Source organism: Somniosus microcephalus, chromosome 7 (assembly GCF_052327205.1).
Source record: "Somniosus microcephalus isolate GS21.2 chromosome 7, FLI_Smic_1.0, whole genome shotgun sequence".
In the NCBI taxonomy this organism is placed as follows: Eukaryota; Metazoa; Chordata; class Chondrichthyes; order Squaliformes; family Somniosidae; genus Somniosus; species Somniosus microcephalus.
The window spans coordinates 204,914,372-204,928,983 of NC_140993.1; the positions used below are offsets into that span (position 1 = coordinate 204,914,372).

Sequence of the window (14,612 nt, forward strand, 5' to 3'; positions counted from 1 at the left end):
AGCTGAGCTGAGCTGGCAGAGCCCTGCGCCCTCTGACGAGGACTCTCCACTGCTGTCCCTGTCTCCACAATCTGCTGATGCTCACTTGTGAGCTGTGATACACCAGGTGACAACTCTACTCTATGTCCCGAATGTCCCACCGAGGTGGGAGTGTCTGCGCTGGTGCTGGGTGTGCTTACTTCTGCTGACGCTGCGCCCTCAGAGGTTGGAGCTTCCTCTGAGGAGTCTGGCTGCAAAGCCTCTTCCTCCTCGGCACTGGCGACGGGGGCTCCGGATGGTCCTGTGGGGGAGTAAAGGAAAGAGTTAGAGATGTGATGGCAAGGCTACTTGCACATTGGATTTGGCATATGCTCATAAGTCCAAATGACGTGGCTTCAGAATCATTTTAGCAATACATGCTATGTCAATGAGAAAGATGGGGAACTATTCGGTCACCAGCTTGCGGGTTTGCTCCGGTCTCTCCTTCCCCAGCATCCACAGGCACGTCAGCCCCAGCAATCTTGAGCGCCGCTTCCTCCCAGGGGCTCAGGTGGGCGAATGAGGGTGGTCCTCCTCCGGTCCTCGCACGCTCTCGCCTGTTGTGAGCTCTCTTTTCCTGCAATGAGAGAGACAAGTGGAGTTTGAGTGAGAGTGCAGGAGTGAGTGTAGAGATTGCTTAGAAGGAGACATAGATGTTGTGAGGCTGCAAGACCAAGGGCCCTCCCTGTGTGTTGTCAGTTGTGTTCCAAGCATCAGAGTGAGAGGCAGTGTGAGGGCTGCATGGTGGAACAGTTATGTGAATGTGAGCATAGAGAGATAGGGAATGGGTAAGGGTGCATGGATGTGACTGTGAAGTGGGATGTGGAGGAAGAGATTGCTGAAGCGGAGTGCTGTTGGGGAAAGGCAATGGGGATCAGGTTGAGGGTGATGGAAACTTCGTACTTACTTTCCCTGTGTGGTGATGGTCATGGACGTGCTTCCTGCACTGCAGCCAGGTGCGACGGGTGACTCCCAGAGAGTTGACCTCTGCAGCCACCTCCATCCAGGCATCCTTGGTCTCTGTGGGAGGCCTCTTCCTCCCTGAGCGAGGGTACAGGACCTCACTGTGGGCCCTCACCCCATCGATCAGTGTCTCCAGTGACGTTTGGTCGAATTTGGTGGCTGCTCGGCCTCGGCCGCTGGCAGCAGCTGGTGCAGGCTCCTCTGCCATTCTGCAGGAGTGGTTGAGAAGCCTGCAGAGGTTGAGAAGCTTTCTAGACACTTTAAAAGCGCCACGAATGATGACATCATACTGTGGGACCCTCATTTACTTTTGCTAATCTTTTCCTTTTTACATACCTGTAGAAGCTTTTACAGTTTGTCTCTCGCTAGTTTACTCTCATATTCTATTTTCCCTTTCTTTATCAATTTCTTGGTCCTCCTTTGATGAATTCCAAATGGCTCCCAATCCTCAGGCTTACTACTCTTTTTGGCAACATTATAAGCCTCTTCCTTTGATCTAATACTACCTTTAAATTCTGTTAACCACAGTTGGACCACTTTTCCTGTGGGGTTTTTGTGCCTTAAAGGAACGTGTATTTGTTGTAAATTATGTATTAATTCTTTAAATGCTAGTCATTGCTTGTCTACCGTCATACCTTTTAATGTAGTTTCCCAATCTACCGTAGCCAACTCGCCCCTCATACCTACGCAGTTTGCTTTGTTTAGATTTAAGACCCTATTTTTGGATTTAACTAAATCACTTTCGAACTTAACATAAAATTCTATCATATTATGGTCACTCTTCCCTAAAGGCCCCTTTACGGCAAGGTTATTAATTAACCCTTTCCGGTGGCACAGAAGCCGATCCGGCCGACGTCAACGGTGGGGAAGGCGCTCAGTGCGCAGGCCTCAACAGTCAGATGGGGCCTCGGTTTAACGTCTCATCTGAAAGACGGCACCTCCGGCAATGCAGCACTTCCTCAATACTGCGCTGAAATGTCAGCCTCGATTGTGCGGTTTTAACCCTCGACCTTCTGACTTGGAGCCAACTAAGACAGCCCGACAGGGTGAGAATCTCCAGCCTATGTCCCCTCATTAATGAGTTGTCAACCTGTGGAACCAGTTTCTTATTACAGTCCCCATAGAGTGGGCACCTTCCTGCTAGCGCGATTTGCCCGCTATACATAGTGGACAGTAAATCCATAACAGGCTGCAGCATGAAATAACTCCCATAGTTGTTAACAGTGTGAACAGCTGATTGAAGCTGCCTGAAGTCTCCATTTGCCAACTGCCTCGCGTAGTTGTTACCAGTGTGCCGCTTTTAAATCGACAAGTACAGATGATTAATGCTTTGGATGGATCATAATTTGGTTTCGCCCATCATGGAGGTGTGAAGAGTTTATTGAATTGCACGAGATGACTGGTGCGTTTAATATGGTATAAGCGGCGCCTTCGTAATTGACTTCTATGTTACTGGCAAATGGTTAGCGCCATTTGCCCGACACAGGCGGCAGCCCGCGATAAGTGAGCATGATGCAAGTGGTGGAGTCTGTACTACTAGTTTGATTTTAGGATATTAAAGTTTACGGAGTTTAACCCAATCTCAAGCTACACGATGAGCTCACAGTCTTTTTCCCCACTCTGTGCCATCTGCTCAGATTCTCTTCTGCCATGCTCCAATCTCTGCCTGAGAAGGTGAACCTTCATCCAGTCCTTTATCAATACTACTAGAGCCCAAACAACTTAATTTTTGATTTTAATTCAGTGTCTCCCTGATGGGCTGGCTAAGAACAGGAGATAACCATGGATGTAATTGCTGGGCTAAATCCATATTGCATCTGTCCATGGCAAAGTACTTTGGTGCATCAATGCTTTATACTGTTTTACTCTGAACTACGAGCCCAGTCACTTTATATAAACCTTTTCCAGGAATCAGAGTCAAATTGTGCATCTCCCTGCTTTTGTTGTCATGTCTATACATTGACAACAAAAGGCCAGTAGAGGGCATGATGTGGAGATGCCGGTGTTGGACTGGGGTGGACAAATGTGAGAAGTCACAACACCAGGTTATAGTCCAACAGCTTTATTTGAAATCGCAAGCTTTCGGAGCGCTGCTCCTTCGTCAGGTGAAGTGTTTACCATAAAATAAGACAATCAATATACACTGGGATTAATGGAAAAGGGGAAATTTCCCCCAGATTAATGCTTTTCCTTTTAGGTTGAGATTACAATAAACCATCTTCATTGTTTTGTTTACATCTATTATCAACTTTCAAGGTTACTCTTGCAGAATAGAACCAGTAATGGTCCACTGTAACCACAATACTCCACAGTATGTCTCAGTACTTTGGCTGGTTTAATTTCTGGGGCTTATTCACAGATCACAGAAACCCCACAGTGCAGAAAGAGGCCATTTCGGCCCATCGAGCCTGCACCGACACATATCCCACCCGATCCCCGTAACCCCTACACCAACACATATCCCACCCTATCCTCGTAACCCCACGTATTTAATCCCCCTAACACTAAGGGTCAATTTATCATAGCCAATCAACCTAACTCGCACATCTTTGGACTGTGGGAGGAAACCGGAGCACCCGGAGGTTTCCTCCCACAGTCCAAAGATTACTCGCAGGCTGTAGTTCTTTTGTATTGTGTAACATTCCAGGACTGTTTGAAATAACTTGGCAGCACTGGTTGTGATGGAGAAAATCACTTTTGCATCTCAGCTGCAACAATGTGAAGTATTCTGCTGGACTTGTCTTCGCATATTAAATTAATGGGCCAGAAATTCAGGTCCCCACGGGTGAGTACGCGCTGGGTACTCACGCGTAGGCCCAACGAAAGTGCCAGTTTCGTGCATGCACTGCGCATGTGCGGGAAACCGGAACTTCCGTTCCCTTAAAGGAAGGGGTTGACAGGTCGAACGCGTGCGCCGGAGAGGCAGCGCGTACGCCTGGAACTTCCGTTTTTTTCCCCAGGTTTTTCCGGGAGGGTAAGTCTCCAGCAGCTACGCTTATAAAAAGCAGTCGCAAGGCCTGCTTTTAACAAGGTAAGTGGTGAATTAAGTAAAATTAAAACATTTTTTCCACAGGTTTATTATTGTTAAATACTTTAAAGAAAGGTAAGTTTATTTTTAGCTCCGTTAGAAACAGTAATTAATTTTTTCAAAAACTTAAATTAGTTTAAAATAGTTATTTTATGTAATTTATTTTAAAAATGTGTTTTTTTTTAAATTTATTTGAAGTTTTAGTTATTTTTGGGGCTGAATTGTATTCATAGATTTGACAGGTCTTCCTGTCAAATCTATGAATACAGATTCCCTGCTACGATTGGCTCTCCATGGGCCACGTGATCCCAGGGGATGCTTCGAACTAACTGCGCCCCTGGGATACGCAAGCACTGCGCGCCAGCAGCTGGAGCAGGCCCAGGATCGGAATCCCACGGAGGCCCACAGCTCAACGGCTGGCGCGCTAGGTAAGTGCAGGTCGGGGGCTTGCACCCGCGGGAAGCCTCCGACCCGAATTTCTGGGCCAATGTCCGTGGCAGCAGAGTTACTTAATGCCCCTTCCCTTCAAACAGATCAGCCAGTCAGTCCTGTACAGACACAGTTCATCTCCAGAGAGCCCTTCCGCCCCGCCACCGCCGCCCCCCACCACCACCGCCCAACAACAGAAATGTTCTTACTTAAGAGAAAAACGGTCTCTTCGACAAAGTTTCGCTGCTGACAAATTTCAAGGGCCTGTGGGTGGAAAAAAGAATGATCAAGCCTGTTGTCACTTCACATTAATAATGGAGTCATACATCGCCTGCTCTTTTTTTCTCCTCAGGGAAGGGGACGGTTTGGAATGTCGCTACGAAGCTGCACATGCCTACATTTTATATACTTTTCCCATTGAGTTTAAAGATGAAGTTTGTTTCTCAGGAGGGGTTCGGCTGTGGGAATGTGTCTCACACAAACCAAATCTGATCTTTCTGGTTTCCTTCTTGTACTCGATGGGTGCTCAGCTGGTGAATTCCTGTGAGCAGGAGCTGAAGCTAATGTTGCAGGAGAAAGCTTCACAGGACACTTTGGGGGGGGGCGGAATTGGTCATGGTGGTAGTGGAGAACGAGCAATAGGGAATTGCAACCCGTTTTACATTCAGCTCAATTTTCTATTCCAGCGTCAATCTTACTGCTGAAGCCCAATTTCACCCCATTGCTTCTATGCTGAGAGCAGTTATCCCCAACACTATCCAGAACAAGGGGCATACATAGAAGATAGCAAAATACTGCGGATGCTGGAAATCTGAAATAACAACAGAAAATGGAAAAACTCAGGTGGTCAGGCAACATCCATGGAGAGAGAAACAGAGTTAATGTTTCAGGTCGAAACCCTTCTTCAGAACTGAGAAAAAAAACAGGAAATGAAGCAGATTAAAAGGCCAGTTTGGGGGCTGGGAAATGGGGGAGGGGATGAAAGAACAAAAAGGGAAGGTCTGAGAGGTGAAGAGGCATTAAGAGATATTCAAGGCGAGGCGAGATGGTAATACGACAGGTAAAGAAACAAAGGATGGCTCCAGATGAAGTGTGAAATGCGCTGGCAGAGTGAAAGACAGCTGCCATGTGGGAGAGAAAAAAAAAAGGAAAAAGGTACAAACCAAAAGTGTGGATAAAAAAAATATATAAAAATATAACGGGGGCCGAGGTTATGATCTGAAATTGTTGAACTCGATATAGAGTCCAGAAGGCTGTAAAGTGCCTAATAGGAAGGTGAGGTGCTGTTCCTCGAGCTTACGCTGAGCTTCCGTGGAACAATGCAGGAGACCGCGGACAGTGAGGTCTGAGTGGGAATGGGGCGGTGAATTGAAATGACAGGCGACCGGAAGCTCGGGGTCACCCTTACGGACTGAACGGAGGTGTTCCGCAAAGCGGTCACCCAATCTGCGTTTGGTCTCCCCAATGTAGAGGAGACCACATCGTGAGCAGCGAATACAGTATGCTAGATTGCAAGAAGTACAAGTAAACCGCTGTTTCACCTGGAAGGGGTGTTTGGGGCCCTGGACAGTGGGAAGGGGGGAGGTATAAGGGCAGATGTTGCATCTCCTGCACTTGCACGGGAAGGTGCCAGGGGAAGGGGTGCTGCGGGTGATAGAGGAGTGGACTAGGGTGTCTCGGAGGGAGCGGTCCCTACGGAATGCTGAAAGGGGAGGGGAAGATACATTTGGTGGTGGGATCATGTTGGAGATGGCGGAGGATGATCCGTTGAATGTGGAGGCTGGTGGGGTGAAAGGTGAGGACAAGGGGAACTCTATCGTAGTTCCGGGAGGGAGGGGCAGGGGAGAGGGCAGAAGTGCAGGAGATAGAACGGACACGGTCGAGGGCCGTGTCCACCACTGTAGAGGGGAATCCTCGGTTGAGGAAAAAGGAAGACATGTCGGAAGCAGTGGTGTGGAAGGTGGCATCGTCGGAGCAGATGCGGCAGAGATGGAGAAACTGGGAGAATGGAATAGAGTCCTTACAGGAGGCAGGGTGGGAGGAAGTGTAGTCCAGGTAGCTGTGGGAGTCAGTGGGCTTGTAGTGCTTTTTAATCTGTTTCATTTCCTGCTTTTTTCCTCAGTTCTGAAGAAGGGTTTCGACCTGAAACGTTAACTCTGTTTCTCTCTCCACGGATGTTGCCTGACCTGCTGAGTTTTTCCAGCGTTTTCTGTTGTTATTTGGGCATACATAAAAGATAGCCACAACAGAACAAATAAAGAATTTAGGAGGAATTTATCTACACAGAGAGTGGTGTGAATGTGGAACTCGCTGCCATATGGAGTGGTTAAAGCAGGTAGCACGGATACATTTAAGGGAGGCTTAATCCATACGTGTGAAGGGAGAAGAGAACAGAGGGGGAAGAGGCTCGTGTGGAATATAAACACCGGCACAGATCAGTTGGGCTGAATGGCCCGTTCCTGTGCTGTAGGTTCTACGTAATGTAATTCTCTTGCACGTGCCATTTAACAACCAACTGAAGTCCTTGCATTGCACAATGATAACCACTTGAGAACACTAGCATTCTTGCAGTAAGACACATTAGAGAGAGCTACCAAGATAGATTTACTTTTTCTAGTGGACAATGGGTGCTGTCTCTCAGGAATGGCAACAGGTTTGGTCGATCATATTCGGCGTACAGGCTGATCTGCTGTTCGTGGAACTGCTGTCCTTTATGGTGATCTCTCTTGAACAGGTTATGCAAATACTGTTTAAAGAAAGCACAGAGCAGTGGTTGTAACACAACTGTATAACATGCTAGACATAAAACTTTAAAACAAAATTAAATTAAATAAGTTTCGCATCCACCAATTCTTTTCATTATTACACTCTCCAAGATGAGAACAGTAACACAGCAAATACTGATAAGAAACACATACTCAGACACTTCTCTCAATAGAGCTTGCAGAAAACAAGACCATGATGAAGGAGGCGACAGATCAACACACTTAAAGGAATAGGTGTAATGTGTGTAACAGACAGAACTTTGCAATTTTAAGGCTGTAATTCTGTTCGAAGGTTGCAATAAAACATGGGGGCTATTCACATTATGTTCATGGTTTGCAATGTCACCCAAACCTAATTACAGGAAACTTCGCGATATCCGGCACCAACAGGACCGGCGTGATGCCGATCTATGAAAACTTCCGGACAGACCAGCGCTAATGTTGAAGGATACGGAGGTTTTCATCTCCGTATCTGACAACAAACACTGTTGCTTAGCAACAGCTTGTAAACAGTCGGCCCATACCTTGGAAGCGTCTCTGTAGCTTAGCAACAGCTTCAGAGAGGCTTTCCAGAGACTGACTGTTTAAAAAAATGCTAGAAGAAAAAAAACCTAACAAAACGGCTGCTGATTTCTGCCGTTAGATTGAGGTTTCCGGACATACAACTTCCGGATAAACCAAAGTTTCCTGTATTTTCTGCTCTTGCTATTACTGCAACATACTAAACCGCAACAGTCCTGGCATCCACTGTAAAATAAAACTTGGGAATAATGCAATGAGTAAGTCACAAAAGGATAAATGTCCCATATGAACACGACCACTGCCCCGGAACACAGAAAGACAAGACCGATTTCATTTTATAGGTTTTAATATGAAACAATCAGTTAGCAGGAAGTAAGTGGAGGAGTAAACTCCTCGATTGAGTTGTTGCATGCTCCAAATCGTGGCGTCGTCTGCCCCCTCAGGTGACCCATTACTGATCCCAAGGCGCTGTTTGAAAAGGAGCAGTGGAGTTCTCTCAGTGCCCTGGCCAGCATTCGACTCTCAACCACCACCGTCAAAAATGGCTTAACTAGCCATGCATCTCAGTCATTTGCAGGACATTGATGTGTGTAAAATGGCTGCTACGTTTGCCTAGATAAGACGGGGTTTAACATTTTATCCAAAAGACGGCATCTCCAACAATGCAGCACTCCCTCAGTACTGCCTAGATTATGTGCTCAAATCTCAGGAATGGGGCTTGAACCCCCCGCCCTTCTGACAGAGGCGAGAGGGTTACCACTGAGCCATGGCTGACACCTCGTAATTCTTTGTATGTGAAGCATTTTGGGACACTCTAAGTGGAAGTCTTTATTAAATTTCAATTTTTTTTGTACTCAGTTCCTGCAACAAGCAATTTAAATAGTAGTGACACATTAGCAAGCCACCCCCGGAATGTGCAACAAGCAAGAGAACACTCTGGCGTAGAGTTTTAGCTTTGGGCGCAATTTGATCAAAATTTACACTAGTTTTGTGAAATGTTCCTTTTCAAGTTTCCGCTCAAACTCATTTGCCTATCGCTGAATGCAAAATCTGCCATGAAACAGCGCAATTGATCGGCATTTTAGAGCGTAAACTTCTGGAGAAAAATTTGCTTTAAAAAATATATCTTGATATATTTAAGAGTGATAACTTGGTGCAGTTTGATTAATACAGCTGAAACTGGGTTGATCACAAAAAATAAGCATTTTAATCAGAGTGTCTAGTCCACCAGCTGAGAGTAACCCGATTTTAAATAACTGAACATGACTTTAAACACCAGCACAATTAGTGGAAACTCCCAATGGCGATTCATTCGATCTGGAGGTGTGGCCAGTTTTGTGGGTGGATCCAGCTTCTAGTGTAATATTTTTTAAAGTAGCGCAAAGATCGCGGAAACTCGATTTGCGCTGAACATAATGTGCATTTGAAATTCCTTGGTCTTCTGTGCTGGTTTGGCCACTTTCTGGTGAATTGTGCTGAAATTCAAGCACAGGGGAGCAAAATTGAGTCGCGCCCCCTTTGGGGCGCTAACTTTGCCAGGGCGCGTAAAAGTTACCACCCCCGCGGCCGAAATTCACTGGTAGCGCCCCAAGAGGGAAGCGTTCGGCATAGTGGTTAGCACTGTTGCCTCACAGCACCAGGGACCCGGGTTCAAGTCCGGCCTCGGGCGACTGTCTGTGTGGAGTTTGCACATTCTCCCTGTGTCTGCGTGGGTTTCCTCCGGGTGCTCCGGTTTCCTCCCACAGTCCAAAGATGTGCAGATTAGGTTAATTTGGCTATAATAAATTGACCCTTAGTGTTAGGGGGATTAAATGCATGGGGTTACGGGGATAGGGTGGGATATGTGTCGGTGCAGGCTCGATGGGCCAAAGTGGCCTCTATCTGCACTGTGGGGATTCTGTGTGTCTGTGTGATAAGTCAGGGGGCGCTACCAAAGATCGCGGCCAGGGCGCTGCGCACGGCGATGACGTCATTGCCGGCGGCGCATCATCGCGGGACGCTAACTGTTACCGCCGCCGCTAACCTCCCGCTGAATTTGGCGGGAGGCATTAGCACCGCCGTGCCCAGGTGCTAGTTGCTTTGTGCCCAGTTATAACAGGAGGCGCAAATCAACCGAATGTTTCCCCCCAAGGCCTCCAAGTTTACAATGTGTAACACACTGATATTATACTCCATTTCATTTTAATTTGAGATGTTCATGCAGCACCTGAGACACTGATTAATATCAATTACAAACTGACTTCCTTAAACTACATTTCTTCATCATCATTTCTACAATAATTATAAATGTTACTAACATTATGTTCATCGTTACCTGCATCTTTACAGTAGGGTTACAACATCCTGGGGGTCACCATTGACTCGAAACTTAACTGGACCAGCCACATAAATACTGTGGCAACAAGAGCACGTCAGAGGCTGGGTATTCTGCGGAGAGTGTCTCACCTCCTGACTCTCCAAAGCCTTTCTGCCATCTACAAGGCACAAGTCAGGAGTGTGATGGAATACTCTCCACTTGCCTGGATGAGTGCAGCTCCAACAACACTCAAGAAGCTCGACACCATCCAGGACAAAGCAGCCCGCTTGATTGGCACCCCACCACCACCTTAAACATTCACTCCCTCCACCACCTGAGTACCGCGGCTACAGTGTACACCATCTACAAGATGCACTGCAGCAACTCGCCAAGGCTTCTTCGGCAGCACCTCCCAAACCCGTGACCTCTTCCACCTAGGACAAGGGCAGCAGGCGCATGGGAACACCACCACCTCCAAGTTCCCCTCCAAGTCACACACCATCATGACTTAGAAGTATATCGCCGATCCTTCATCATCGCTGGGTCAAAATCCTGGAACTCCCTACCTAACAGCACTGTGGGAGTACCTTCATCACACGGACTGCAGCGATTCAAGAGGGCGGCTCACCACCACCTTCTCGAGGGCAATAAATGCTGGCCTGGCCAGTGACGCCCACATCCCATAAACAAATTTTTTAAAAATGGAGTTACATGGAACGTACAGCACAGAAACAGGCCATTTGGCCCAACAGGTCCATGCCAGTGTTTATGCTTCACACGAGCCTTGTTCCACCCTATCCATATATGAAATTAGCTAGATAATCCTGACTTGGAATTTAATTTCTTTAAGATCTAACTTGTGCATTGCACTCTGGACAGCTGCCTTATTGCACAGCATAGCACAGAAGGCGGCCATTCGCCCGATCGTGTCTGTGCCAGCTTTGTCAGAGCAATATAAAACTAATAAGCTCACTACCCTGCTCTCTTGTATCTTCCTCTGCTTAAAGTATTTCTCCAATTTCCCTTGAAAGATGCACTGGTCTCTACCTCAACTACTCTCAGGTGACAAAGGATTCCATGGTTCAGCAACCTTCTGTGTAAAGACATTTTACCTAATCTCTCTCCTCACTCTCAGTGACAATTTTAATGTGATGATCCCTTGACTCGGACTCTCTTACCAGAATAAACAGTCCTTCCCTATATCATCCTATCAAAACCCTTCATGATTTTAAATCTCCTTGGTCTTCCCTGCACCAGTAGAAATAGTGCCATTATCTTAAGTCTCCCTTCAAAACTACAGATTGACTAACATCTCTCGTCTTGTGCCTAAAATCATTTTATTCCTGTCTCCCATAGTTACTTATATTAACGAAAATCTAGCTTTTGCACACAGTATAGAAACAAAGCAGGGAAACAGAAACATCTTGAGGCAGAAATTCCATTCCCTAGGGGTGGGTACGCGCTGTGTACTCACCCGTAAGGCCAACAGAAATACTGGTTTTAGGCATGCACTGCACATGCGCTGGAAACCGGCATTTCTGATCGGTCAAGAAAGCTCTTGACAGATCCTACACCTGCCCGAGAGCAGGGCCTCTGCGGGTGGAGAGTTCCATTTTTTGGAGACCCTCCGCCCGCAGAAAACACTTACAATTCTTGCGCCTGGTAAAAGCAGGCACAAGGCCTGCTTTTACCAGGATAAGAGTTGAAAAAAGTAAAAAAAAACATTTCCACTGATTTATCATTTAAAAATACTTTAAAGAAAGGTAAATTTATTTTTAGCCCCGTTAAAAACTTTAATTATTTTTTTCAAAAAATAATTTTTTTGTTTAAAATGCTTAATTTATGTAATTTAAAGTCATTTTAAAAATGTGATTTAAAAAAAAAAAATTATTTGAACTTCTACTATGTTTTGGGGGTGATCTCGATTCATATATTTGACAGGTCTTCCTGTCAAATGTATGAAGGGAGATTCCTTTCTCGGATTGGCTCCCCATGGCCCACGTGATCCCAGGGACGCTGCGAACCACCTGCGCCTCTGGGATACGTGGGCCCTGCGCACCGGCAGTTTGGAGAAGCCCAGCAACGAAACTCTGCGCCTCCCGGGAGCCCTCCGGTCCAGGCGCAGATATTTCCAGATCGCAGCCCGTGGGAGGCCTGCGAACGGAATTTCTGGGCCCTTAGCAAGCTTCATGGGACCCGCACTCCAGCCACATTTTGGAAACAGATGAAATGCAGTCACCTCTTATTTTGAGTACATTGGAAATCATTAGGTTTGTCTTCTTGTTACAAGCTTTGAGAGTGATACATAAACCTTGTTGAAGCATGCAATAGTGAAATCACAGAAACCCCACAGTGCAGATAGAGGCCATTTCGGCCCATCGAGCCTGCACCGACACATATCCCACCCTATCCCCGTAACCCCACATATTTAATCCCCCTAACACTAAGGGTCAATTTAAGAATCATCCTAACCCGCACATCTTTGGACTGTGGGAGGAAACCGGAGCACCCGGAGGAAACCCACGCAAACACGGGGAGAATGTGCAAACTCCACACAGTCACCCGAGGCCGGATTCGAACCCGGGTCCCTGGCGCTGTGAGGCAACAGTGCTAACCACTATGCCTTTTTCTCACAGCACAAGTTTTTAATGATTGAGACACAAGCTGTGATCTCCATGCAACTAACCACCTGATGACAAATTCTAAGAGTTCCCAAATCACTAAGAGCCATTACAGGAACTATCGTTCCAATGAGGTTTATGAGGTATCCTAACTGGTCTAACCCCCATTCTACTCAACCATGGTCATGTGATGTGCTTGGCTCTGGCTATAATACAAGGCAACAGTCCATCCTTGTACAGCTGCCTTATTGCATGTGCACAGCACAGAAGGCAGCCATTCGGCCCATCACATCTTTGCCAGAGCAATCCAAAACAAATAATAATAAAATTGGAACTGAGAGTGAGGAGAGAGATTAGGTAAAATGTCTTTACACAGAAGGTTGCTGGACCATGGAGTGCTTTGTCACAGTGAGTAGTTGAGGTAGAGACCAGGGAAAATTGGATAAATATTTTAAGCAGAGGAACAGAGGAAGATACAAGAGAGCAGGGTAGTGGGATTATTAGTTTTGTATTGCTCTGGCAAAGATCTGGCACAGAGATGATGGGCCAAATGGCCACCTTCTGTGTTGTGCACATGCAATAAGGCAGCTGTACACGGGTGGACTGTTGCCGTGTATTATAGCCAGAGCCAAGCACATCACATGACCGTGGTTAAGTAGAATGGGGATTAGATCGGTTAGGATACCTCATAAACCTCATTGGAACTATAGGAACAGGAATAGGCCATTCAGTCCATCGAGCCTGCTCCACCATTCAATTAGATCATGGCTTATCTGCACCCCAACTCCATTCACCTGACTTTGTTTCATATCCCTTACACAACAAAAATCTACCTCCGCTCCACTCTTACCTCTCTGTCCTCGGCCTCTTGCACTGTTCTAACGAAGCTCAAGGAACAGCATCTCATCTTTCGATTAGACACTTTAGTGTCTCTGGACTCAACATCGAGTTGAACAATTTTTGACCATAACCTCTGCTCCTATTTTTTCAGATGGCAGCTGTTAATGATTCTGCTATTCCCATTTACACCTCTTCTAGACGCAGCTTTTGTTTCTTTACTTGTCCCATTACCATCTCCTTTTGCTTTTGTCATTTAATCTCTCCTGCCTTCCACCCTATTACAAACCTTCACTTTTGTTCTTTCCTCCCCTCCCCCCTTTCCCTGCACTTGCTTAAAATCTGTCACATCTCTAACTTTTTCCAGTTCTGACAAAGGGTCAGCGACCTGAAACGTTAACTCTGTTTCTTTCTCCACAGATGCTGCCTGACCTGCTGAGCATTTCCAGCAGTTTCTGTTTTAATTTCAGGATTCAAGCATCTGCGGTATTTTGCTTTTGTAAAAATCTACCTGTCTGTCTTGAAAGCTCCAATTTATCCAGCATCCATAGCCTTTTGGGGGAGAGTGCTCCAGATTTCCATCATCCTTTGTGTGAAAAAGTGCTTCCTGATTTTGCTTCTGAATGGCCTGGCTCTAATTTGAAGTTGATGTCCCCTTGCTCCTGATTCCCCACCAGAGGAAATAGTTTCTCTGCATTTGCCCCATCAAATCCATTTATTATTTTAAACACCTAGATTAGATCACCCTCAATCTTCTATACTCAAGGAATTACAAGCCAAGTTTGTGCAACCTGTCTTCATAATTTAACCCTCTAAGCCCTGGTATCATTCTGGTGGATCTGCGCTGCACCCCCTCCAAGGCCAATATATCCTTCCGAGTACAGTGGCCAGAACGGAATGCAGCGCTCCAGGGGGATGCTGACCAAGGCTCTGTACAAATGAAGCACAACTTCCTCCCCTTTGTATTCCAGACCCCTCGAGATGATGGCAAGCATTTCATTAGCCTTTTTGATTGCTTTTTGTACCTGTCCACTGGCTTTTAATGATTTGTGTACTTGGACTCCCGAGTCTCTTTGTTCCTCTACAGTTCCTCATTGCTCACCATTTAGAAAATACTCTGATCTATCTTTCTT

The 14,612-nt window shown here is 46.3% G+C and overlaps 1 protein-coding gene across 5 annotated transcripts in view; it reads right to left on the bottom strand.

Annotated features, from left to right (window-relative positions):
• Positions 1 to 14,612, bottom strand: part of vps41 (VPS41 subunit of HOPS complex) — a 278,435-nt gene that overhangs the window by 19,329 nt on the left and 244,494 nt on the right. For all 5 annotated transcript variants that reach the window (XM_085993373.1, XM_085993371.1, XM_085993375.1 and 2 more), the window contains 2 exons: positions 7,047 to 7,184; positions 4,648 to 4,702 (listed from right to left, as the gene is read on the bottom strand). In XM_085993373.1, the coding sequence (XP_085849499.1) occupies positions 4,648 to 4,702; positions 7,047 to 7,184 (193 nt within the window). The remainder of the gene's footprint in view (positions 1 to 4,647; positions 4,703 to 7,046; positions 7,185 to 14,612) is intronic.